The following is a 26,299-nucleotide window of genomic DNA, read 5'->3' as shown; positions in this document are numbered from 1 at the left end:
AAGGATGTCCGACATGATATTAGGAGGTATCCCACGACTTTTGTCACTTCAATGTATACGCTGTTTAAAATGGATAATTTGTCAGTTAGCGGGGCAGATATAGGTGTCATGAAAGAGTTTTTAGAGAGGAATTTTCTGTTTGTTACATTACTATTGTTTATTCTGAATATTTAAACTACAAACATACGATAATGAAGTTTACTTCAGTATCATTCGTTTATTTTACATTACCTTGATATACTTCCTCATGCAGCTACATATCATTTTGGACAATAGTTGTGGAGATAGAAGAGCACTGAATTTTAGATCCTCCAGTGGCTGGACACTACAATGTAGCAAACATCTTCTCTTCGCGGCGTACAGCTTCTCACATGACTATATTCCCTTTCGTTATCAGTGGTTTCATGATGTTCAGCAACTCCAAAAAGCATGTCTCATCCATTAATAGATAATTACGAAAAACATCGACTTCCAGCTCCTTAAGTAATAGAGCATGGGTGAATTTTTTTGTTCACATGAACCGCTTCTTCGCCACGGTTTTTTGTCGGCGTTTCTTGGCCTTGTTACGTTTAAAACAGCCAAGGCGAATCTCAATTCTTGTTTATGCGTAAAAAAAACAGCACTTCGACGAACATAACCGCAATTAATTTACTATAAATTATTCGTAACCAGCGATTGGAATATTGCGGCGCTCAATCGCCGAATGCAGGTGATCGGTATGTGTGTAGGGTGCCATGAAATTGGTTGACTGGTCGGATGATAAACAGTAAAGTTCGTAGGTCCCTTAAGCGATATAGACGGTGGGAACTGTAGTGGAGAACTTTTCACACGGCGTCTGGCTTACCCAGGTTGGTGGGCCACCTTCCTCGTCCAGGGCCACTGTTCAACGATCTTTTTTCCGTCTTTATTTGGGTGGACAGCCTTTGGAATACATTTTCGCTCAATGTCTATACGAACTTTTTTGCTCTCCTTTTATCCTCTTACGGATCGTTTCCTGCAGCTTGCCCCCATTTAGGAGAATCGACCAGTACAGATAAACCGTGTGCGGGTGGTTGTTGATAAATGAAAGGGGAGAATGGATTTAAATTAATATATAATGTAATTTATTCCTTAATTCCATAAAATCTTACTATCAAAGAATTCAAATGTGCCTGGAATAAGGATGGAGGCACCTGATACGCAGTCTTACCTTAAATTAGAATTAATGGTTCCCGATATGTGGCATAACCGTGAAAGATTAAAGATTCTTGAAGTGCAATCTGACTTTAAAGTAAATCAAACACCCAAAAACGCTACATGGGTGTAAAGTTATGGGCACCTGTGATTGATAGTGAAAACAGTGTGAAGCAACTCACTGAATAAAATGCGCAACTCAGAGATAAATCTGATTAACGAACTGTAGTTGAAAGCAAGTCATTAGGAAATGCAAGTTTGAATCTGTATTCTAAACCGGAATAAGTAAACCTTACGGGGCATTGGTCGTTCAGTAAAATTCGCTACACCATAACTCCTGATGGTTTGGTCTCACCATATTACCTGTTGAGATGACGAAGCATGAATGGATGTAAGTTGTGAAGTTTTACACTGCCTGGTGTGAACTTATAATCTCGCGAAGGCTGCACTGGATCACGGCGGTAGACAGCTACGGCAGGTGTCGTGGAGCGGCGCTTCTCGGACGAGCAACAACAGTTTTATCCGACATCAGGAACAAGAGTGTCCTTTCTGAAGTTATGAGATTTTCCTTTTCCGTTCGGTTTGTGGGGGCGATCTGTCTCTGAAGTTAGATGGGTGGACTTAAGCGTATCAGAATGGTTGTTACCTCCATAAAGATCCCCTTCCTATACTTTTGTCTATTGTGGTTAAACAGGAGGCGGAAATGTCTTATTGACACGTACTTTGCTGCCTTCAGCCAGTGGTGGGTCTCTGTTCTAAGGTAGTTTATTGTTATTAATGAATGGGAAGTTTGCATCTCTTAAGTGGAAAAAATGTTGGTTTCCTCTCCACGTCGTTTAAAGTGAAAAATCCTTTGTTTTGGGAGCAACCTGCTTTCTCGAGAGGCGTCAGAAGTGTACGTCGGACAGTCTTCTGGCTTGGGCATTTCCTTGCAGTAAACTGGGGAAGCGAGCTTTACTTCGCATCGGAGTGGATCCGTTAATCTTTACGAGCGCGCGTTGTATCCGAAGGCGCTGGGGTGATTCAGTCTGCCTCACGCTTCTGACTTGGCCAAGAGAATGTAAGCGTCCACGGCCGTACAGCCGAGCTGGGGTTCCCGAAATGAATGCACGGGCTACTACTAACTAGAACTTCAAGTGAAATAAAGGAACCGTAATACTCTGTACTGTAACTCGCTTCCTGTCAAATGTGATTGCATATCATGTATCTCAATTTCGTATACTGTAAACTGAAGGTGGAGGGGGCAGGAAAGAAAGGAAAGTGCAGGAACCCATGATGTCAGCTCCATCAGGACTGTATGCAGAGTCAGTGACAAGTGAAAATGTATACCGCACTGGGATTTGAACGTCGGATCTCCTGTTTACTAAGTAGTTGCATTAACCACTGTGCCACCAGACACAGTGTTTATCGCAATTTTGAGGACTATCTAGGTACCCTCCCCCGCCCCCCCCCCTCAACTGATCCACATTCCCACCTATCCACAGACCACATCTATGTCCTCCGTGCTCGATTACTGCAGGAGATCGAACGTGACTGTGCATTCACACTGATGGTGGTGGATTCATAGCCCACTGAGGTGACTCAGTTATATAGAGTGAATCGAAGAAGATTTAACAACTTTAGAACGATACAGAAATTTATTGATATAAATTACAGAATCGGCAGATGTGATATTTTGTAGCACACAACCACAAGTTTCACATAAAAGTGTCAAGTGTCATTTTGGTTCGATGTGACCATTTTTGATGTGGTTAATATCCCACCAGTAATCAATTTCTTTCCATACTTACTGCAGCAAATCAGGCGTAACTTGTGCAACGGCAGCCTAGATTCGATTTTTCAGGTCGGCTAAACTGTTTGGTAGGGGAGGAACATACATACACTCTTTAATTAAATTTCAGTGAAAGAAATCCAGTTGTGTCAGTTCTGGGCAGCGAGGTGGCCATGTGATTGGCCCTTCACCTGGAAAGCGATTATCGAGGAAACCTCGAACTTCCACGAAGTAAAGATATGGTGTACCGTCGTGCTGGTAGTAAACCATGCCATTCAGTTATTTCGTTGCTCTGGAATTAAAAATTTTTGAAGCATATCCAGATAGACAATGCCAGTGGCAAGTTTTCTCCATGCAGGAAAAAGGGCCATACACGTTCAGTTTGCTATGGGTACAAAGCACATTAACTTTGGGGTTGTGTCAAATATGTTCCAGGGCTGCATGTGGATTTTCGCTGCTCCATATTCTGCAGTTGTGGGATATCACCATGCCACTGATATGAAATGTTGACTCATCCTTAGAGATTACTGTGGTCAGGAATGTCTTGCCACCCTCAATTTGATGGGACATTTCCCCAGAGAATTACTCACGAACAACCTTATCTGTATCAACGATGTGCTGTAATATTGTGAACTGTCTGGTTCCAAGTGTAGCCGTCTTCGCAGTACTCGGCAAACAGTCTTTTGTGAAGTTCCGGTCTAGCGAGACGCACCTCGCGTTCATTTTTGTGGACTAAAATGCGGAGAAAGCTGTCCCTAACCTGTTCAGACATAATCATCAACACGCAGGCGACCTGGTGACTTATCATGTGGCAGTGAACAACCCGTCTCAACAAAGTTCTTGTGCCAATAAATTGTAGAAACGCTTGGAGGTTATTTAGTGTGTTTGTTGCTAAATTTACTCCGAGTACTTGTTGTAGAGTAGGTATCATGAAACCAAAACACACAGCGAGCACACTTCGCACAAGTGAAAGTAGGCATTTTAATTGCGCACTACGCTGGCGCTCCTCGTGGCGGTGTGGGGTTACTGATGCACTACGTGAATCAAACCTGATATTGTTTGCTACAAAAGGACACTTCTACCGATTCTGTAAGTTACCTCAATAAATGTCTATATCATTCCAAAGTCATAAAATCCTTTTTCACTCGTCCTGTGAGTATAATTTCGTATAAGTTCATAGTGCTGGGGCAGAATAACACTCTGTGTTTGATGTAATCTGAGGGGTGTAGAAAAATTTCCGCTAACAGTCACAGTAAAAGGTTATTTATTTCTCACACGACCGGTTTCGGGCTTGCGCCAATCCTCAGGTGCTTATACATTCATGTACATGTTTATATTGCTGGAGATCACTCTATAAATACAAAAAATTATTTGCTGGTGACCAAACAGATACAAGTGAGACAATTGTAAGTGACAAGGCAGCATTCGTCGAAAATATATCTGTACTTACATAAAGATGAAGCATCATTATTATAGTTACGTTGTGGTGACAGTTTTCCCACTTAGTTGCACACTTATTATCATTTTCACGTCCATCTTTCAGTTTTATAAAGTTTAGCTGCATATTTCACTATTATGATGTGCACTAGTGAAATACACTGTGTTTATGTACAAACATGTGGTCTATGGTCAAAGATCTTAGATGTAGCAGGTGTAAAGATGTTGCTCATACAGAAACATGTAGGTTATGGTCAAAGAACTTAGCCACAGGAAGTGCAAGGGTGTTGCACATATAGAAACTTATAAAAAGCTATAATAGACTGCAAAGTTTTTTGATACACATCATGCAATTTTGAATATTCAAAAACAAAAACTAATTATCCTCTGATATGATAACAAAGTAATATTCTATGGAAATTCGATGTAGTTCAAGTGTCATTATCGTAATTTGTAATAGTCATATTGTAAACACAAGCTGTAACTGTCATTGTATAATTTGTAATAGCTTTCAAAATACTAAAATGTAGACTTTCATGGCCGGAAATGTCATGCCCATTGTAATTATCCATTTCACGGCCGGAAATGTCATGCCCATTGTAATTATCCAGGCTGCTATGCCGTGGTCGCTTCGTGAATTCTTTGTCAAATCCCAACGTTTCGTCCCCGTGTGCGGGAGACATCTTCAAGGGCGTCTGTAGCTCGATGGAAGGTGCAACACACCCACCTTCCATCGAGCTACAGGATTTTATTTAAATGGTCATTTTAGAATATAAAGTTGCCACCCTTCCACCGTAAGAGTTCTTTTAAAAACAAGTTGCACTTTCGGTGGCAAATAATTTTTAATGTGAGTGTATTGTACCATCTCCATCCGTCTTATGGGGTTCATAGTTTATGTGTTTGTGTGAGTTGTTAAAATTTTTAGTTTAAAGTAATCTGGTGTGTTGCAGATTTGCACCAGCGTAGTCTTTCAGAGGTTGTTGTGAGCGGTCGTGACCACGGCCGTGTTGAAAGGGAGCGGCAAGGTTCTCAGCCCGAAAGCTCATACTATATAAAAAAAAAATATATTTCTGCCTCTGAATATATTGTAACTTGATATTTACAGGGTGCTTTCTGATGGTAATTTTAAATCTGTTTAGAAAAAGGGGCTTTTAGGAATAAAATTTCCATTTATTGAAAAAAAAATTTTTTTAATTTGTTTCATCAGGTAACCACTGGCAACTAGTTCCATGCTCACACAGTGTGACTAAATGTGTTAATGTTCTTGATGAATAGCTAGTAAATAAAGTAAATTCTTAAGAAAAGGTTTTGAAAATAAAATTTAACGGTTCATCCAGCAATATAAACATATACATAAATGTATAAACACCTGTGGATGGGCACAATCCCGAAACCGGTCGTGTGAGTAATAAATAACCTTTTATTGTGACTGTTAGCGGAAATTTTTCTAAACCCTATAAAGGAACAGTCATGGAGTTCAACAGCATCCACTATGGATAAAATTTATCTAATTTGATGGATTTTTAGGTGGAATAATCAAATGGTTCAAATGGCTCTGAGCACTATGGGACTTAACTTCTGAGGTCATCAGAACTTAGAACTACTTAGACCTAACTGACTGAAGGACATCACACACATCCACGCTCGAGACAGGGTTCGAACCTGCGACCATATCAGTCGCGCGGTTCCAGACTGAAGCGCGTAGAACCGCTCGGCCACTACGGCCGGCTGGAACAATCGCGACTGCATAGTTGGCACAAGTGAGGGATGAAAGCAGACGAGTGACGTGGCTCACCTGACGAACTCGTAGACGCAGTCCTGCCCCGGCGGGTAGGGCTGCGGGTAGCCGGGCGTGTGGATGGCGCCGCGGCGGTTCCTCACTCTGGCGTAGCACGGCCGGCTGGGGCCGGGCCCCGGCAGCGCGCCCACCGCCGGCTCCTGGAAGAGCCCTCGGCAGCTGCGCAGCAGGCGGTAGCGCAGCCGGAAGCGCAGCACCGCCCCTGCCACGGGCCGCGGCCGCCGCGAGCCGCCGCTGCTGTGGAACTGGAAGCGCAGCGCGCGAGACCCCGGCTGGAACAGGAACTGGTCTGCCCGCGCGCGCGCCAGCAAACCGGACACCGCCACTGTAGCTGCCAGCGAGAACGGGTTAACTCTACACGGCGGCTAAAGAAGAGAACTTGAGGATTAGGAGCTAATCATCACAAAAGAATATTTAGTTTCTATTCGTCCACAAATTTGTTGTTGTGATCTTCAGTCCCTTGTTTGATCAGCTCCCTACCTATCTTACACATCCACCGAGATGAGAGACGACCAGGAAACATGTCAATGCGCGTAACCACAGCGCTGCCGCCGAGGTACGAGCAAGGCAAGGGGCGCTCACTCTGTGTGACCGCTTCCGTTGTCTGCCCCGATAGCTGAATGGATCTGCCGGCACGGTAGCTCAGAGCGTTCGGTCAGAGGGTTAGCAGACCTCTGTAATAAAAAAACTGAGCTAATCGATCAACAACGAACTTAAACGGATGTCTTACGACGTCCGTCCCGAGCAGATGCAACAAACAAAAGCGGACAAAATGAGATTTTTTAAAAAAATGGTCAGCGTGACGGACTGCCGTCCAAAGGGGCGCGGGTTCGATTCCCGGCTGGGTCGGGGATTTTCTCCGCTCAGGGACTAGGTCTTGTGTTGTCTTCATCATCATTTCATCCCCATCCGGGGCGCAGGTCGCCCAATGTGGCGTCGAATGTAATAACACATGCACCAACGCAGACAGATCTGCCCCGTAATGGGCCTCCCGGTCAATGACGCCAAACGCTCATTTCCATTTCCATTTCCATTACCGCTTCCGTCGCGAGTATAAGTCGTTAGCGCGTGATCTTCACTGAAGAGCCAAACAAACTGGTACACCTGCCTTTAATATCGAGAAAGGCCCCCGCGAGTGCTCAGAAGTGCCGCAACACGACGTAGCATGGACTCGACTAATATCTGAAGTAGTGCTGGAGGGAACTGACACCATAAATCCTGCAAGGCTCTCCATAAATCCGTAAGAGTACGAGGGGGTGGAGATCTCTTCTGAACAGCACTTTGCAAGGCATCCCAGATATGCTCAATAATGTTCATGCCTGGGGAGTTTGGTAGCCAGCGGAAGTGTTTTTAACTCAGAAGAGTGTTCCTAGAACCACTCTGTAGCAGGTCTGGGCGTGTGGGATGTCCCACTGCCCTCTGGAATTGTCCAAGTCTGTCAGAATGCACAATGGACATGAATGGATGCAGACAGTCACCTGTCTGAGTCGTATCTAGACGTACCAGTGGTCCCACGTCCGCCCCTCTAAGCTGAGGATGGAGATTTCCTCCGCTCAGGGACTGGGTGTTGTGTTGTCCTCATCATCATTTCATCCCCATCTCCGACGCGCAAGTCGCCCAATGTGGCGTCGAATGCAGTAAGTACTTGCCCTCGGCGGCCGAACTTCCCCGAATGGGGGACTCCCGGCCCACAGTGCTGTACGCTCATATATATAGGTCCCACATCACTCCAACTGCATACGCCCCACACCGTTACAGAGACTCCACCAGCTCGGTCTCCTGCTGATATGCAGGGTCTACGGATTCATGAGGTTGTCTCCATACCCCTACACGTCCCTCTGCTCGATACAATTTGAAACGAGAGTTGTCCGACTAGGAAGATGTCTCCAGTCAACAGTCCAATGTCGGTGTTGACGGGCCCAGGCGATGCGTAAAGCTTCGTGTCGTACAGTTATCAAGGGTACACGAGTGGGCCTTCTGCTCCGAAAGCCCATATCGAAGATGTTTCGTTGAATGGTTCACACGCTGACACTTGTTGATGACCCAGCACTGAAATGTGCAACAATTTGCGAAAGGGTTGCAGTTCTATCAAGCTGAACGATTCTCTACAGTCGTCATTGGTCCCATTCTTGCAGGATCTTTTTCCGGCCGCAGCAATGTCGTAGATCTGATGATTTAACAGAGTGCTCATATTCACGGTACATTCGTGAAATGGCCGTACGGGAAAATTCCCTCTTCCTCGCTACCTCGGATATGCTGTGTCCCATCGCTCGTGCGCCGACTGTAACACCACGTTCAAACTCACTTAAATATTGATAACCTGCCATAGTAGCAGCAGCAACCGATCTAACGACTGCGCCAGACAGTTGTCTTATATAGGCGTTGCCTACTGCAGCGCCTCGTTCTGCTTGTTTACATATCTCTGTATTTGAATACGCTTGCCTATACAAGTTTCTTTGGCGCTTCAGTTGAGAATCTGACTGTAAAGTTCAGTTCGTTTGAAAGACCAGTTTTTTGATTATTTGTGTAAGCATCAGTATTTGTAATTATATTCAGCATTCGTTATTTCTTTGTCCACCCACAACAGCTATTCTTTTTGGCCCATTAGAATCAGGTACGAGTAAACTCATTATGCCTTGCTCCACTGATACAGTGAGCGAGGTCCTAATTTCATTAAGTTCTGCACAGAAACACATAGTTCTTCAAGTGTATAAAACAGTGCTATTGCATCCAGAACAATCAGCGGCTGATATTGTTTTGAAAACTACAGCACCTACAGGTGTTGGTCGTTCTTCGAAGTAACGTATACTAAGTGAATGCAACACCACGTATGTTTGTCCTTAGGATAATTTAGGTTAAGTAGTGTGTAAGCTTACGGACTGATGACCTTAGCAGTTAAGTCCCATAAGATTTCACACGCTTTTTTTGCAACGCCACACAGTCTTTGAAGCTTCCTCAGAGAGAAAAATCACGTCAGAAGCTTTCAGAAGGTGTTGACGACTTCGATAGAAACGCGATACCAAGGAAAGTGGGGTCAGGGATTTTCTCTGCCTCGTGATGGCTGGGTGTTGTGTGCTGTCCTTAGGTTAGTTAGGTTTAAGTAGTTCTTAGTTCTAGGAGACTGATGACCATAGATGTTAAGTCCCATAGCGCTCAGAGCCATTTGAACCATTGAACCAAGGAAAGTACATGATCTTATGTTTTCGTAACGAACTGTCAACAATTGACAAAGTGCTTACCTCTGTGAACAAAAGATAATTTTATAAATTATTAAAATAAATGAATTTTAAATACGTTCGGTTTGGACGCGATAGCATACTAATAGACAAGGACTTTATGGAAGCGGCGTTATCTACGAAGCATTAAATTGTTGAGAGGTGAAGGAAGACCAATTTACTATTTGCACGAGACATGACTGAACGCGGGACATACCCGAAGTAATTCCTGGGTAGATAACGCCATATAATCCTTTAAACAAGCGTACGTATCTGTCCGGATTATCCGCCGGAAACAAGGACCACCCGAGTAAAGAAAAACGCCTGATTATCATTGACATTGGCAGGAAAGCAAGTTTCGAAAAAGGCTGTTTATGGATTTTCTAATCCAAGAAGAGTGCAGATTATAATGGGCAAATGTGAGCCGATAAGTTCGAGAAACGGTTTCAAGACGTTCTTCCTCGCCTTCAAGGAAACGCAGTTATTTATCTTGATAATGCGCCGTACCATTCTCGTCGAAAAGAAGTCCCTAATACGAATTTCAATAAGCAAGATATAACAGAATGGCTAAAATCTAAAAGTATCGCCTTTGAAGATGGTATGTTGAAGAAGGAGATACTACAAATCGGTAAGAGAAAATCAGAGTAGCACACAAAGAATACGAAGCAGATGGTGTGCAGGGAAACCTGTTCTTTCAATCCTCCGTACCACTATGAATTAAATGCAAGAATTAAGAGCTATTTTGCAGCAAGAAACAGAACATGCAAAATGTCGCAAGTTAAAGAACTATTAGCACAAGCATCAAGAACAGTGACTGCAGAGGAATGGAACAAATGTGTCCCCCACATGGTGGACAAAGCTGAAACTCAAATGCGGAAATTAGACTGCATTACAGAGGAGAGAGAAAGGTGTTTTGTTATAAACCAGAATGAAAATAAGTTCGGCAGAACGTACATAGTTTTATCGTTCCTTTAATATTACTGTAAATGGTATTATTTATAAAATCGCCTATGTTTGAATCTGCTATGGTCGGTTTACTAAGCTTTGTAGCGCAACTTCATAACACAGGGTTTTCTCATGAGCGACGCATACTTCTTTATGCCGTCAGCCCGGCGGCCAACTGCAAAGCATGCACGGTTTGCCGACACCCCTGTTTTGCCGGTATTGCAGAATGATATTTTTTTGACAAAGAAATATGATCAATATTCGTCAAATTTCTTTGACAAAGATATCTCACATAGTGCTAAAAAGGGGTATTATACAGTCGTTTTTCGTCAAATTTCAAGATGGCGGACAGCAACCAAGTTTTCGTTACACGCTGCAATTACTTGTACTACAACTGCATTGTGTGTTCATTTGGAAGAAAAGCGGCGGAAAAAAAACGAAACATACTTGAGTGAAGTCTTGGGTATTACGTCGAGATAATAAATTATTCAGCAAAATTTGTTATGACGGCTGCAAGTGGAGAACGTGAAGTCTTATACAAATTACGAATGGATGAAAGTGCATTTGAATATTTGCTCTGTAAAGTGGATTCTCATACTACAAAACAGAATACACACTTGAGAAATGTTCAGGCTCACCGTGGCACTGCAGTTTCTTGATACGGAGAGAGCTATGCTAGTTTACAATATAACACTCGAGTACCGTAGTGCACATTAAACAAAATAATTCCAGAGCGTGTGAAGCGATTTATTAACTTCGGATTGTTGCAGATGTCACTGCGCTCGTGTGTGGTCTGACATTATCATCCGCATGTGGGCGAAATCTTCGAATGCGAAACTCGATTCCAGTACGTTGTTTCTCATGCAGCGACATAATTACATTACACACCGGCATGTTACACGCTACAATTCGAAGCCCTCTAGCGCCGGGCTGCAAATATGTAGGCATGAATAATAAAGATGTAGAATGCTTATAAAGTTTGTTTTATATAAAAAGCTATGAGAGTTTTCACCTGAGAAATTCGATGGAATTACTTTTCAGCATACCCTCGCACAAACTGGATAGCTTTGGGGATAGGTTACAAAACTGTTTCACTCCGTTTTCAACTAGTGCTTCAATTTCATTTCCTTCTACTCTTAAAACTGTAATGTAGTTTCTGTACAAGCTGTATACAATCTTTCACTCCCTGTGTTTTATCCCTGATACCTACAGAATTCGAAAGAGTGTACTCCAGTCAGCATTGTCGAAAGCTTTCTCTAAGTTTACAAATGCTTTAAGCGTAGGTTTCCCTTTCGTTAACCTGTCTTCTATAATAAGTTATATGGTCAATATTGCCTCACGGGGCCGGCCGGAGTGGCCGAGCGGTTCTAGGCGCTACAGTTTGGAACCGCGCGACCGTTACGGTCGCAGGTTCGAATCCTGCCTCGGGCATGGACGTGTGTGATGTCCTTAGGTTAGTTAGGTTTAAGTAGTTCTAAGTTCTAGGGGACTGATGACCTCAGAAGTTAAGTCCCATAGTGCTCCGAGCCATTTGAACCATTTGTCTCACGGGTTCATACATTTCTCCGGAACCCAAATTGAGTTTCCCCCTGGTTGGCTTCTACCAGTTCTTCCGTTATTTTGTATATAACTCGATCAGTGTTTTGCAATCATGACTTATTAAACAGATGGTCCAGTAATATTCAAACCTGACAGCACTTGCCTTCTTTGGAATTGTAATTATTACATTTTTCTTGATATCTGAGGGTATTTCCCCTGTTTCATATATCTTGCATACCAAGTGGAATAGCTTTGTAGTGGCTAGCTTTCCCTAGGACTTCAATAATTTTGAGTGAATATCTTCTCCAGAGGCCTCGTTTCCACTTAGATTTTTCAGCACTCAGTCAAATTCTTCTAGTACTCTCATGTCTCCGATGTCATCTTCCTTATCCCTTTCTACAATATTGTCTTCAGGTTCATTTCTTTTGTGTATATTCCATCCACCTTTCAGCTACGTCCTCACATCTCCGTAACACCTGAAGAAGTTTCTACCAAAGTTGGCACACGTATCACTTGCTGCGTAGAAAAGTTATTGACAGTAGGACACCCTTATTGGTTATGGTGGGAGTGAAAAATGCTGACATGAAAGCATATCTCAGAAACGTGTGGAGCCATTTTAGCCAAATTTGATATATAAAAGACATGTTCAGAAAGTAATTTTATAATTTTTTTTTAGAAAAAGTGAATATGAAAAAAAAATTCACAGGGTATTGTTGACACACTTGTTGATTATTTTTCCACATATGCGCCATCTCGTTCAGTGCATGTGGTAAGCCGTGTCATAAGCTTATTTTGCGCTCTTCGATAAAATCCCCAGCTGGCTCCTTCTCCCACTTCAGAACCTCTCTCTGCACCTCGGATGAAAATTTAATTCCTCTCATGCGTGCCTTCAGGGAGGTGAAAAGATGATAAACTAAAGGCGCCAAGTCTGGGGCATAAGGAGGAAGGGAGGAGGTTCAAAACATCTCAGCCAAGTTAAGTTCTGGAGCGCCTTGGTGGCCAATGCTGTGTGTGTGTGTGTGTGTGTGTGATGACAAGCAAAAGGCATACTCCTCTCGTCAGCATTCCCCCTCCTTTTGTTTTGAAAGCTCCTTTGTTTACTAGGAGTCTCATTACATCGCTGGCACTGATAGTCTCCCACAGAGGCAGAAATTCAACCAGAATGATGCCTTGGTTCCAAACCATTGAGACCATGATTTTTTTGCTCGACATTGAGAGTTATAATTTTTTGGCAGATGGGGAATTGACGTGGGGCTACTGTGACGAATGTCCTTTTGTCTTAGGCGTGTAATGAGCCGCCCACGTTTCATCTTCAGTTACAATAGAGCTCGGAAAATCCTCATTTCGAATTCAAGTCTCTTAAGAAACCCGCGGGCGCTACTGACTAGACCTTTCTTGTGCTGCTCTGTCATCTTGCGCAGAATTTTCGGTATCACTATGTTTCTGTAAGTGTGTCATATAAGAGAGTTCTGGCGAATTGTGAAAACATCGCAGACATTTAATCTACAGTCAGTCGGCGATCTTTACGATCAGCTTTCTCGATTTTTTCACCAACTCATCCGTCGGAACGGAACGTCTTCCATTCCTCAGTTCGTGATGGACGTTTGTGCTGCCTACACCACTTACGCACACTCGTTCTGTTCGTAACATCTTCGTCGTAAAGTTTTCATTCGTGAACAAATTTCGGTAGGTGTTACTCCTTCCGCGAGTGTAAATCAGATAAGAGAACGTGGCTCGCACTTAGCGGGATTCCTTACGGCCATTTTTCGCGCAACTTGGCCCTACAACGTGAGTTTACGTACTATGGTGTTACTGCAATGCTTGCTCTGTTAAAGGGATTCTCCTCTATTACTTTATGTTACCAACCCTCAAAAAACAAAAACAAAAAACTACAGCCCGTGATGGTCATAGAACAATTAATTTCTGAATATCCCTCGTACATGACTCATTACTTGTATAAAGCTGCTGTGGGAGTAAGATAACTCTATTACCTCTTAGGGTTGAGGTAGGAATGAGGAGGTGTGACATGTAGATGTGTCCAAAAACGATTTTCTGGTAATTTTTTCCTGTACTTGGTTGACTTTTAATACTTGAAAAGTATGTACCGCAATCTGTCTCCTATTTCTGTTGTTAAGCCGGCCGCGGTGGTCTAGCGGTTCAGGCGCTCAGTCCGGAACCGCGGGACTGCTACGGTCGCAGGTTCGAATCCTGCCTCGGGCATGGATGTGTGTGATGTCCTTAGGTTAGTTAGGTTTAAGTAGGGGACTGATGACCACAGATGTTAAGCCCCATAGTGCTCAGAGCCATTTGAACCATTTTTCTGTTGTTAAAGGCGTCAGCCAGGTAACGAAAACGAGCTGTGCAGCTAGCCAGTCTCACTAGCGCTTGCGACAGACCCAGAATTGCAGTACTCGTTTCGAAACAAACAGTAAACCCTGAAACGTCCCCTTAGAAAAATTTATGAATTACTGTGCTGATAAACCTCTTACATTATTTGATTTTCAAACAGCTGAGCAGAACTGAACGTACTCGGACATTTCGATTTTCACCTATTCTGACCAACACTAAACTGACACACAATATTTTTAACGCAACGCAATCTGACTTTCAAAAATCCCTACAAAAGAATGGCCCTGACTAACAAAAACCTCTACCTTTCATGAATCACTTGCCTCACAAAAAATCTTCGTTACTTACACTACTGCAATACAGCGAGCGCCACTACTGCCAGCTAAATAAAAGATTCTAACTACTGAAGGCACTAACTACTGATAGGCATAGTTAGCAAATGAAAGATTTTGATAGAGAACAAACAATATATTTACCTTAATAGTGTTCAAAGGTCATAATATATATAGCAGTTCATGACATCCAGTCTTACAAATTTACTGTCTCTGTACAGATCATCCGCTCTCAAAACTCCGCCATCTCACTCCCCACATCCACCACTGCTGGCGGCTCACCTCCAACTGCGCAACGCTACGCGCTGTTAACAGCCAACTGCCCAACACTACAATAACAAATTCCAACAATGCCACCCAGCTACAGACTGCACACAGCACAGCCAGTGATTCTCATACAGAGCGCTACGTGGCGGTGGCGTTACCAATATAAGAACCTAAACAGACTACTTACAACCTCCATTCCTGATTCTTTAAGGAATCGAACTACCACGCATAACAACAGCTTCAAAGATGTGATTACTTTACGAATGAGGTAAAATATCTGAGGTTACGTATGTAACGGAGAAAAAGTTAAGAGGACGTTTAAAACTGTGTGTACAGTTTGTTAGAAATCACTAACTGTTCTCATTCTCAAACACTCGATGAATATATTCTGGATAATTTGGAAGCGGTTAGTTATGATGCCTCAAGACATATACATAGCTTCTAACTGCAATACTTGTCTTGCTGTGTTAAACTTTTAGCCTAAGTTTATGCATCTTATTGACTAGATTACGACGCCATTTTAAATTGGAGATTTGGTCGATGATTACATTAAATATTGGAAGACAAATTTTTGTTGCCCCTGGAAGCAGTTAGATATGTCCTGCAAATGGGACAGTGCACCGAGCTATCCATTTAGTAATACAAATGCTCATGACAAAAAGGCTGCTACAATCCTGCAACGCTGCACATGGCATTGTTATTGCTACATCCAGTGGCGGATTTGCATACAGGCCCACTAGGCACGGGCCTAGGGGCGGCACCTTAAGGGGGCGGCATATTTGCTCTGTACTCATTTTAACCTTTTACGTTTTAAAATAACTGCGCTTACAAACGGCATAAAATTTTAATATCGTTAAACAGCTTGCTAGTTTAAATAGGCCTTAAGAACGAAATTCGACAATACAAGCTTGAAAATATACACTACTGGCCATTAAAATTGCTACACCACGAAGATGACGTGCTACAGACGTGAAATTTAACCGGCAGGAAGAAGATGCTGTGATATGAAAATGATTAGATTTTCAGAGCATTCACACAAGGTTGGCCCGGTGGCGACACCTACAACGTGCTGACATGAAGAAAGTTTACAACCGATTTCTCATACACAAACAACAGTTGACCGGCGTTGCCTGGTGAAACGTTGTTGTGATGCCTCGTGTAAGGAGGAGAAATGCGTTCCATCACGTTTCCGATTCTGATAAAGGTCGGATTGTAGCCTACCGCGATTGCGGTTTATCGTATCGCGACATTGCTGCTCGCGTTGGTCGAGATCCAATGACTGTTAGCAGAATATGGAATCGGTGGGTTCAGGAGGGTAATACGGAACGCCGTGCTGGATCCCAACGGCCTCGTATCACTAGCAGTCGAGATGACAGGCATCTAATCCGCATGGCTGTAAAGGATCGTGCAGCCACGTCTCGATCCCTTAGTCAACAGATGGGGACGTTTGCAAGACAACAACCATCTGCACGAACAGTTCGACGACGTTTGCAGCAGCATGGACTATCAGCTCGGAGACCATGGCTGCGGTTACCCTTGACGCTGCATCACAGACAGGAGCGCCTGCGATGTTGTACTCTACGACGAACCTGGGTGCACGAATGGCAAAACGTCATTTTTTCGGCTGAATCCAGGTTCTTTTTACAGCATCATGATGGTCGCATCCGTGTTTGGTGACATCGCGGTGAACGCACATTGGAAGCGTGTATTCGTCATGGCCATACTGGCGTATCACCCGGGGTGATGGTATGGGGTGCCATTGGTTACACGTCCCGGTCACCCCTTGTTCGCATTGACGGCACTTAGAGTGGACGTTACATTTCAGATGTGTTACGACCCGTGGCTCTCCCCTTCATTTGATCCCTCCGAAATCCTACATTTCAGCAGGCTAATGCACGACCGCATGTTGCAGGTCCTGTACGGGCCTTTCTGGATACAGAAAATGTTCGACTGCTGCCCTGGCCAGCACATTCTCCAGATCTCTCGCCAACTGAAAACGTCTGGTCAATGGTGGCCGAGCAACTGGCTCGCCACAATACGCCAGTCACTACTGTTGATGGACTGTGGTATCGTGTTGAAGCTGAATGGGCAGCTGTACCTGTACACGCCATCCAAGCTCTGTTTGACTCAATTCCCAGGGTTATCAAGGCCGTTATTACGGCCAGAGGTGGTTGTTCTGGGTACTGATTTCTCAGGATCTATGCACCCAAATTGCGTGAAAATGCAATCACATGTCAGTTCTAGTATAATATATTTGTCCAATGAATACCCGTTTATAATCTGCACTTCTTCTTGGTGTAGCAATTTTAATGCCCAGTAGTGTACATAGTTTACTTGGTGACTGAATGGAAATTTAACATTGGGTTTCTGTCTGGTATCAATTTCACGATTGTGCAAAATATTTTGAAGTAAGCTGTCAGGGCGGCAATCTACAATACAATGTTTGAAACATTATTCCGAGAATGTTGTCGGCTTCTACTTAACCCTACCATATTTTCCCCGTGAAAATACCGGGATCCGTGAAAAGATGTGATAAACTAATCAGCAGTTTCTTAAATACTGTAACATGTGTGGCCCTCAGTATGTAAAACCTGACTCCACTTGCATTTCTTATAGAAATTATGGGGAAGTATCATGTCAGCCTTCCATTACTGTAATTAACGTGAAAGCTCTTTGATCTTCAATATCTGAGCTTTGATTTAATGACACCCTTTATCAAAGCATGTTTATTCTGGGAATGTTTTACTTTTTTAAACACATGTTTATACGAAAAGAACATAAGCAGGATTTCTAATAATGTGTGTAATACACTTCACAACAGGTTACAAACTTTATTTATTTACTTACTTACTTTTTTGGCGAGAAAAGAAAATAACTTTCCTTTGTCTCATTTATTGTGCTACAGCCTGCACGATATCAAAGTCCCCACTCTGTGCAATCGAATAGTGCGTGGCACTGCAAACTTTATATTAAGCTTCTTAACTAAGCTTTTTTTTTCTTCGAGGAACGGTTATTTTTATTTTATATTGGATTGGTTCAAATGGCTCTGAGCACTATGGGACTTAACCTCTGAGGTCATCAGTCGCCTAGAACTTAGAACTAATTAAACCTAACTAACCTAAGGACATCACACACATCCATGCCCGAGGCAGGATTCGAACTGTAGCGGTCGCCCGGCTCCAGACTGTAGCGCCTAGAACCGCACGGCCACTGCGTCCGGCTTTTATATTGGAACAAAAGGTGCATTTGCATGTAGACATAACAGCAGTGTTCACACAAATGACAACACACCGCATCATCTGTCAACAAGACTACTTAAACTTCGTAGTCTGTCTTCTCTGCCAGCAGAAACCTCTAAAATGTTATGAGTGGGATAAGAGTCGATCCAACACACCTCACTGCAAGGAATTGCAAAAATTATTTGCTTTTTAAATTAGAAAGGCAGTGTAAAGAATATTCAGAACATATTTGCGTCCCAGCTAAAATTCCGGTGACACTGGAAACAGAAGCCAAAAAAGGGATTGTTCCGTTTTCTTTACGAGACGAATTCCAGCCGGCTAGTGTGCTTCTACTGTTCACTGACAACAGAGAAACAGGCAACAATGAAATTAAATTATTCTGTATTGTCGTTCTTTCGTTATGTCGAGTAATCCGAGTTGGTCAGTTCATCGCTCCGTGTTTAACGGAAAAATCTTTGTGCTCGTGTGCCGTGTTTAAAGTGAAAAGCTTTGTGTTCACGTGCGGTGTAGTACGACTGTAACTGGATACAGTCTTTCTTTCTTTCCTTTTACAATTTTCTTTTGTTTTGACTGTTGGTTGACAATTTTGTAAGTGCCTTAACATGAATAACAGTGAAAAAAATCAAACGTGTAAAATTAAGTTTTGCGGCATTTCGTAAATTATCGAAGGAAAGGCTAGAACGAGACGCCAATATTCTAAAAACGCTTAGCAGAGCAGAAAATTTTTTCGCAAAAAATGTTGCTGGTTCTAATTCGAGTTAAAGTAGTATAGATGATATTTCTGGCACTGCAGCTGTTGTAAAAGAAGTAAATACAGACGAAACAAAAGTTATAAATGAAGAAAAGCAAATTGTTCCTGACTTAGAATTTAATGAAAAACTAAGCGTCGAGTCAGACATTGCAAAAAGAAATAACCTCGTTAGTGATGATCTTGCAGAATGGTGTGTCAATGAATCAACAATCGACATTCTCTTACAACGTGGCATTAATCTAAATTGTAATGGTGATTTTTCTAATTCAAGAAGATCAACAGGCGATAAAACCAGATATTTGAACAAAAACGTATTTTACCGTAAACCTTTAAATGGTGAATAAACTTTGCGTGATTTTCTAGTATACTCCTGTAGTAAGGGAGCTGTTTTCTGTGCACCATGTTAATTGTTCGGAGGTAATGCTGCGATTGCAACTAATGGTGTTGCAGATTGGAAAAATATTTCTAATACTTTATCTCATCGTGAGAATTCTCTTGAACACAAAAATTCTGAGTTATCACTCTTAACAAGAAAAAAGTCACATGGAACAATAGATAACTATTTCGAGTCATATGCTGAGACAGAAAAAATGTACTGGCGCAGTGTGTTGAAAACGGTGTTTGAGGTAGTGAAGAAGCTAACAAGTCGTGGACTTCCCCTAAGTGGACACGTTGAAAGGTTCCATTCATTATATAATGGTCAATCTGTGATGTCTCTTGAACTTATAGCCGAGTTTAATCCTTTTCTCGCAAAGCACATTGAACGATATGGAAATACAGGGCAGGGACATACAAGTTATCTTACTTCAACAATCTGTGATGAAATAATAGAGCTTCTTCCTGAACGAACAAACAGCATTATAAATAAAATAAAACAGGCAAAATATTTCTCTATAACCGGAGATTCTACTGCAGACATTTCACATATTGATCAGTTATCTTTCATGTTAAGATATGTGAACGAGAATGGTGAACCTGTTGAACGTTTCCTTCTGTTTTTAACAAACCCGGGAGCCAAGTCCGAAAACTCAGCTGAGACTGCACTAAAAGCCCTGCCTACAAATTCCATTGATATTACAGACTGTAGAGGCCAGTCATATGACAACGCCAGCAATATGTCAGGAACCTACACTGGTTTGCAGGCACGCATTAAAGAAAGAAATCCGAAAGCGCATTATGTGTCTTGTGCAGCACATTCTTTGAATTTAGTCGGCACTAGTGCTGCAAGCTGTTGTCGGGAAGCATGTTCATTTTTCAATGTATTGCAAAGCCTTTATAATTTTTTCTCTGCTTCTACACAGCGCTGGGATAAACTTCTTTCTTTCATGAAACCAGGAAGCAATACGGCAAAAAGTTTATCAAAAACACGTTGGTCAACAAGAGAGGAAGCGTGTGTAAGTCTATATGAAAACTGGGAGGGTGTTATCAGTGCCCTCACACATATTGACAACAATAAGTTTGAAAAACTACTTGTGCGAAATGAGGCTTCAGCTTTATTGAATGAACTCAGCAGACTAGAAACAATATTCATGATGACAGTTTTGGAAGGACATACTCCAGAGATTTAATAGTGTAAATCTGAAATTGCAAAGAGTAAATACTGATACTAAAATAGTGCATTAATTATTTGAATCACTTGTAGGATTTACTGCATCTATTCTTGTTATATTCGACTATTATGAAAATAAATTCATGGTGAATGTGACTGATATAGACTATGAATGCACCTATAAAAGAACATGAAAACGCAAACTTCATGATGACGAAGAAGCGGACTCTGAAGAAGTTTTTCTGACTGGAAGGGAAAAATTTAAGAGTCGAAGCATTTCTCCCAGTACTCGACAACTTGGAAGCCGAATTAGTGAGGAGGAAGGAAAGCTATAGAACACTGTTGGACTCCTTCACAGTTTTCAGTAACCTTAAGAATAGTTGACCAGACGATATTGCTGAACGTGCAACAAAGTTCCAAGAGTCATATGACAGATTTAGAGCCTTCCTTCCCTAGTTAACTGTACAGTTCGCGGAACTTTTGAGATTAGTGATATACCAGTCGAAATGAGTAAATTTTTACGAAAAGAGAGGCTACAGTGCGTGTTTCTGAATGTTGACATTGCTCTTAGAATATTTCTATGTATGGCACTTACAAATTGTTCAGCAGAACATTCGTTTTCGGCTCTTAAAAGACTGACCGCACCTACGTTCTACGTTGTCTGTGGAGAGATTGAACGCCTTGTCCATTCTTCACATCGAAGCCAACCTCCTAACTGATAACCGTCTGAACTATGAAGATGCGATCAACGAGTTTTCTGCCATCAAAGCCAGACGCAAACTTCGCTAACTGAGTTTGTATATTTATTCATATTAGTTTTAAAAATTTAAGATTATAATGTGATTTTTATTATAACTCAGAGCACATTCATTGGATTTACATACTACGTATTACCTCTTTATTTTACAATTGCCGATGGCAGAAGGCAGAACTAAACCTCGTTTACGTACAGACGTAACCGAAGGAGCCCGACAATACTAAACAATACCCGAATGACGCAGGCCCTCAGCTCTGTGTATCAGTCATACTGATACTGTACTATATTACAACTGATTCATATTCTTGGCGTCTGCTGAAATGTATAGTTATCGCGGAAATATATGTTATCGGAGAGTACGCTCAGTTGAAAAAGTGTTAATAAATAACGTAGTTCAGTTATGTCGATAAATACGTAAAAGCTTTGCTAAAACCGTTAGAAAGAGCTATGGTGAGAGCAGTAGCTGTAGTACAAAACTGTTCAGCCCTTACATGGATTAAAGGTATTGTGTACACGTATTATGCAGCAGATAGCTACACAGACCCTAATGCTTTACTTGTTAAATATTAGATTATAGAACAAATTTAATGTTTCCACATTAGTCTGTAGAATTATGTGATGGGAAATCCAGTTCTGTGTTTGTTCGACTGTATTTAGTTATTAGTTCGTGCAACGAAATCTCTATTTCATTTTCATTTCTTACGCATACCTATAGTACGTGTTAATACCGAAGAGGTTTTTTTTTATCTGCTACACATTCGAATTAATAGATCGTAAAACGACAGTCTAATTTTAATTTTGAACGCATCTCTGTAAAAGTACGTATTAATTTCTAATGTAAGACACGTTCACTTTAATTTTTAGATCGTAACACAACTTTTTTATTTTCATTTTTAACGGTTTCGTGTAGAGGAACATATTAAAAGTGAATGTATAACAAAAATCCGTTGTCTCCTACACGCTCTGCTGAATTTGTAGACCATAGAAGAAAAATTATTTTCCTTTAGTTCGTTTCTGTTGTCTTTCGACAGAAGAATACGTTAACACTATGCAGTTTTAAGTTTGTTTTATCCGCTGCCGAACACCAGGTACAGTTCAGGAACCAGATTACATTTTGATTGACCGCGACTAGACCGCTGACGCGTCCTTCAGAACAACGAATAGCAGAGTACGGAAACAGCTCACAGCGCTCCCACCCAAAACGGCAATTGTGAAGTTATTGAGTAAAAGTTATTATTCAAAACATGTTTTTTTGGCTGGGGGGGGGGGGGGCGCATATAAAATGGTGTGCCTAGGGGGGTAAAATTTTTAAATCCGCCACTGGCAACATCCGTAAGGCTGCTGATAGGCGCACACAAAACACTTGCGACCGTGTCTTTCAACATGTTCCTTTCTGAACTACGTAGCCAAGCTATCAAGAAAATTTATACAAACGGTAAGAGCAACAGGCGTCTTTAAACGACAAACTGTTTTTGGATGAATCCATTTTGTCGTTAGACGATGGACACGTTTGTCTATTGCAGTTTTAGCAAAATCGTGCTTGCTTATCTCCATGTGAAACACAATCTCTCATTAAATGCGGTCATATTAATGTAACTTGTAAGAGTTACAGCAGAGAGAACTGATGTCGACATCTACATCTACGACAAGCAGAAGGGGCGACACCAGGGTAGAACATTCTCGTATTTGATTTGGTAGGTTTGGAGACGTGTCATGGTACAAGAGCTAAATTTTATATGAGAAACCAAAAACTTATTATTCTTATTTGTATTATTAAAATATTTACGGAAGTGACTCACTTTGAAGCTGATGACCTAAAATTGTATCCTTATACGATTAATATATATATATTTATATTCATATCGATAACGTTGGGTTGAAACTGTAGATTAAAACATACAAATAGGAAAAAATCAGAACAGTTCAGCAGATTTTGTTGCATTTCAACAATAAGAACGAGTCAAAAAGCGACTCTGGGCAATATTTATCAAAAACGATACGGCAGAAAACAAATATTAAAAATAATACTCGCTCACTTTCATTGTCTACTTTATCATTGTTTACAAAAGATGACGTCAATTCATGTTAATACATTTTTCTACTTAATTTTCATATCTGCATTCTTCTCTAGACATTAACAAGCATATATGAAGTTTAACAAGCATGTGTTGGAAGCTGATTTTATGTTGGTTTCTTAACGCGTAACCCAGGCGCAGTATAGGCCAGGGTGAATGTAAGGAACTTCCGAACACCACACTCAGTTTTACTAACAGACCAGTGTGCCACAAAGCAATGCGTAAATTGTGACGGAGTATATTTCGTAACAAGACAGACTACATCTTTCCTGTTTAATGCATTATCGTGCAGCCGTATGAGTAGGGTGCAGAATTCATAATTCTATATATTCACATTGAATGGTTTTGCCACGTTGTTCAGTTTGAGAAATGGCAAGTACCAGAGGTGACTCCGTTTACAGCTTGAATAAAGTTTTGTGCTGTTTTTTCTGGAGTAGTAATAACTGCATAATGCTCTACTTTAGGCTTAAGAAAGCTAGGGACACGTTCTTTCGGCATCATTGCGAGAAAAAGATTGTTAGACCTGTAGTTGATTGGGTATGTCCTTTCAGAAGTAGTAGGGCTACGATGATAATGAATGGCATTTATTTTTGGGTACGACGGACTTGGTCTTTAAATATATATAAATGCATATTATGAAAAAACTGTTTGAATTATTGTAATCTTTTAAGCATATTTTTGCTCATATGCCCATTTCTCTTTGATAGAGCAATGTTCATATTAGTTATATTTTCCCTCTTTCGAGAAGTGAGTACTTTACTCATGGAGTTTCTTTCTTACATACTACGTTTCTCAGAAATTCGCATCTCATTTTGTTTCCTAGAAAATGACAAACATCTGCCTTCCTCCACTATTTAGTCTGAAATCGCAATATGGACTTCACCCTTGCGCAACAGTTAGTTTGCGTAGCCAGTTGTTACTCTATGATCAGGTAGTTGCTTAAGCCTTTCTGGACCCAGCACTGCAGGCAAGTGTCTCACTGTACTACTCAGTCTTGCTGAAGCCGGAAATGTGTTCAGTGCAGTTAAGAAAAAATCACTAAACTGAAGCTAAGTATTTAAGTAAAATTGCAGCAGTTCATGTCTCAATACGGTGAGAAAGTGTTTTCGACTGAAGGTAAATTACTATACTGTAAGTGAGAGTAGTTACAGAGAAATCATTCAACGTTCCTCAGCATGTGGCAAGAGAAGCACATAAACGTAGAGTATAGCAGTTTCGAAATGGAAAAAAATCTACAGAAAATTCTCCTAGTGGAATCCCGCCAATCTTATTCACCATCCTATAATGAAATTTATACAGCTTTTCTTTGTTCTGGCATTCCCCAAGTCTGGGGAGCTCAACCATTTTAGACTTGAGGTATATTGACTTAAAAGTTCATATAGATTTAAGCACAAAACAACACTACAACCAAAATTAACCATTCTAACTAAGCAAAATATGTAAAAGCTAATTTTCTCTCCAGTAAAAGTTGCAGGCCCACTATTTTCAAGACATTACACATGTGGAAATAATTAAAATATACACCATCATAAATGTTGAAAAACATTTAGTGAGATACTTGGCTTTGCATGTCATTGGCAAGTTTATGATAATCTGGTGAATAATTTGTTAGACCTGACATTACACAGTCTGAAAGATGAGAATTAGTCAAGTTAAATTATGCACTTAGATTTCACTATGTTCATGGTTGAAAACGCTGCCTTACATAGATAAGAGGATCCAAAAAACGATAAAACATACGATGCCAGTTCTACATTGTTAGGGTACGTTTTTACTCTCACTAATTTCCAAAATTTATCTCCTTGCATTCCGAGTTTGACGAAATTTTGTTTTGAAATCAAATTATTTCCTCTTCAATTTCAGTCGTACTACAAGAGAAAAGAGTACTCTTTTTACCCGAAATATCTTCCACATCTGGTTTTTGGAAAGGTTTATTACGAAAAATCAGTTTTCAAACTCTCTCTTCAGTGCTGTCATGTTGGCCACATCCTTCTTTGCAGATACTTAATCCAATGATGTTTTTTGGTCCGACAGTTCTGAATGCGTTTCAGAAAAATATTGTACATTTAATTTCTGTAACTGTCGTAACCAATAGTCAAGTTTTTGCACGAAATATTTTATAGAAAACATAACACTTGTGACTGTTCAGTTTTTCCCTTGAAGTTCTTTGCTTAACTCGTTTAGTTTAATTGTCATATCATTTACTAACGCCAGATCCAACAACCACCTCAAACCATACAGTCATCTTCCTCCCTTTCAGACACAAAAAGTTTTATCGCTGGTAGAAATTCTCTGAAACTGTTTACAATCATAACTCAGCCATCGAACTTCAGTGTGCACTAGCAAGTCTCCTTACCGGTTATCCAATTATTATAGCACCCTAAACTTCCTTTTGTGCTGTGATTATGAGCGAATCAAATTCATAATCTTTGTGACAATACTCGTAACATGTACCAGTTTCAACATATGTCCACAGAGCACTTGCTGATGGCCGATACAATGATACTCAAAGAAAGGCGGGAAAGCTTCGTCGTTTGCGTACAAGGTAACAAATCTATCGTGTGTGCTTACAATGCACGGTGCTCCATCAGTAGGGGCCAAGTAATAGATGCAAGTTTCTGAACTGGCAAATCATATTCAGAAATGAAGCGTTGAATGCATTGTGAAAATATTATCCTCGTTTCGTGTCTTTCAAGCAATTCTTCTTTTACACTGAAATCCGCAATTGGCAATATTACAAAATCATAACTAAATGTGAATCGATGCCATCTACTGATTGGTCTAACTGCAATGAGAAACACAATCAGAACTGCAAATCTGTTATCAGTTGACCTTTTATATTTTCTATCATTAATTCAACTTTCTTGTTTTTTTTTCTTGATAGAGACATGTATCTGATGAGATATTGTCTCTGGCTCGTTTTTTAATGTGGAAAACAAGTGCTCATTAGCTACCTTATAGCGCTCCCTAACAACTGTGCCACTGTCAAATGTTTCTGCATGATTCATCTGTACTTCTGATACATAACATGATGTTATGTTTGATGAAAGAATTTTTTGTACAGGCTTTACAAAAAGCGACTGCTGTGATTGTTACTGAATT

General features: G+C 41.1%; 1 protein-coding gene across 1 annotated transcript in view; it reads right to left on the bottom strand.

The window, feature by feature from the left end:
* LOC124613538 (neuropilin-2-like) overlaps positions 1–26,299 on the bottom strand; it is a 246,788-nt gene that overhangs the window by 42,041 nt on the left and 178,448 nt on the right. The window contains exon 5 of the mRNA XM_047142249.1: positions 6,177–6,468. Coding sequence (XP_046998205.1) covers positions 6,177–6,468 — 292 coding nt within the window. The remainder of the gene's footprint in view (positions 1–6,176; positions 6,469–26,299) is intronic.

The sequence above is a fragment of the Schistocerca americana genome, chromosome 4 (genome assembly GCF_021461395.2).
Source record: "Schistocerca americana isolate TAMUIC-IGC-003095 chromosome 4, iqSchAmer2.1, whole genome shotgun sequence".
NCBI classification, from domain to species: domain Eukaryota; kingdom Metazoa; phylum Arthropoda; class Insecta; order Orthoptera; family Acrididae; genus Schistocerca; species Schistocerca americana.
The sequence above is the reverse complement of the archived record's forward strand: the minus strand, read 5'-3'. Positions and strand labels throughout refer to the sequence as shown.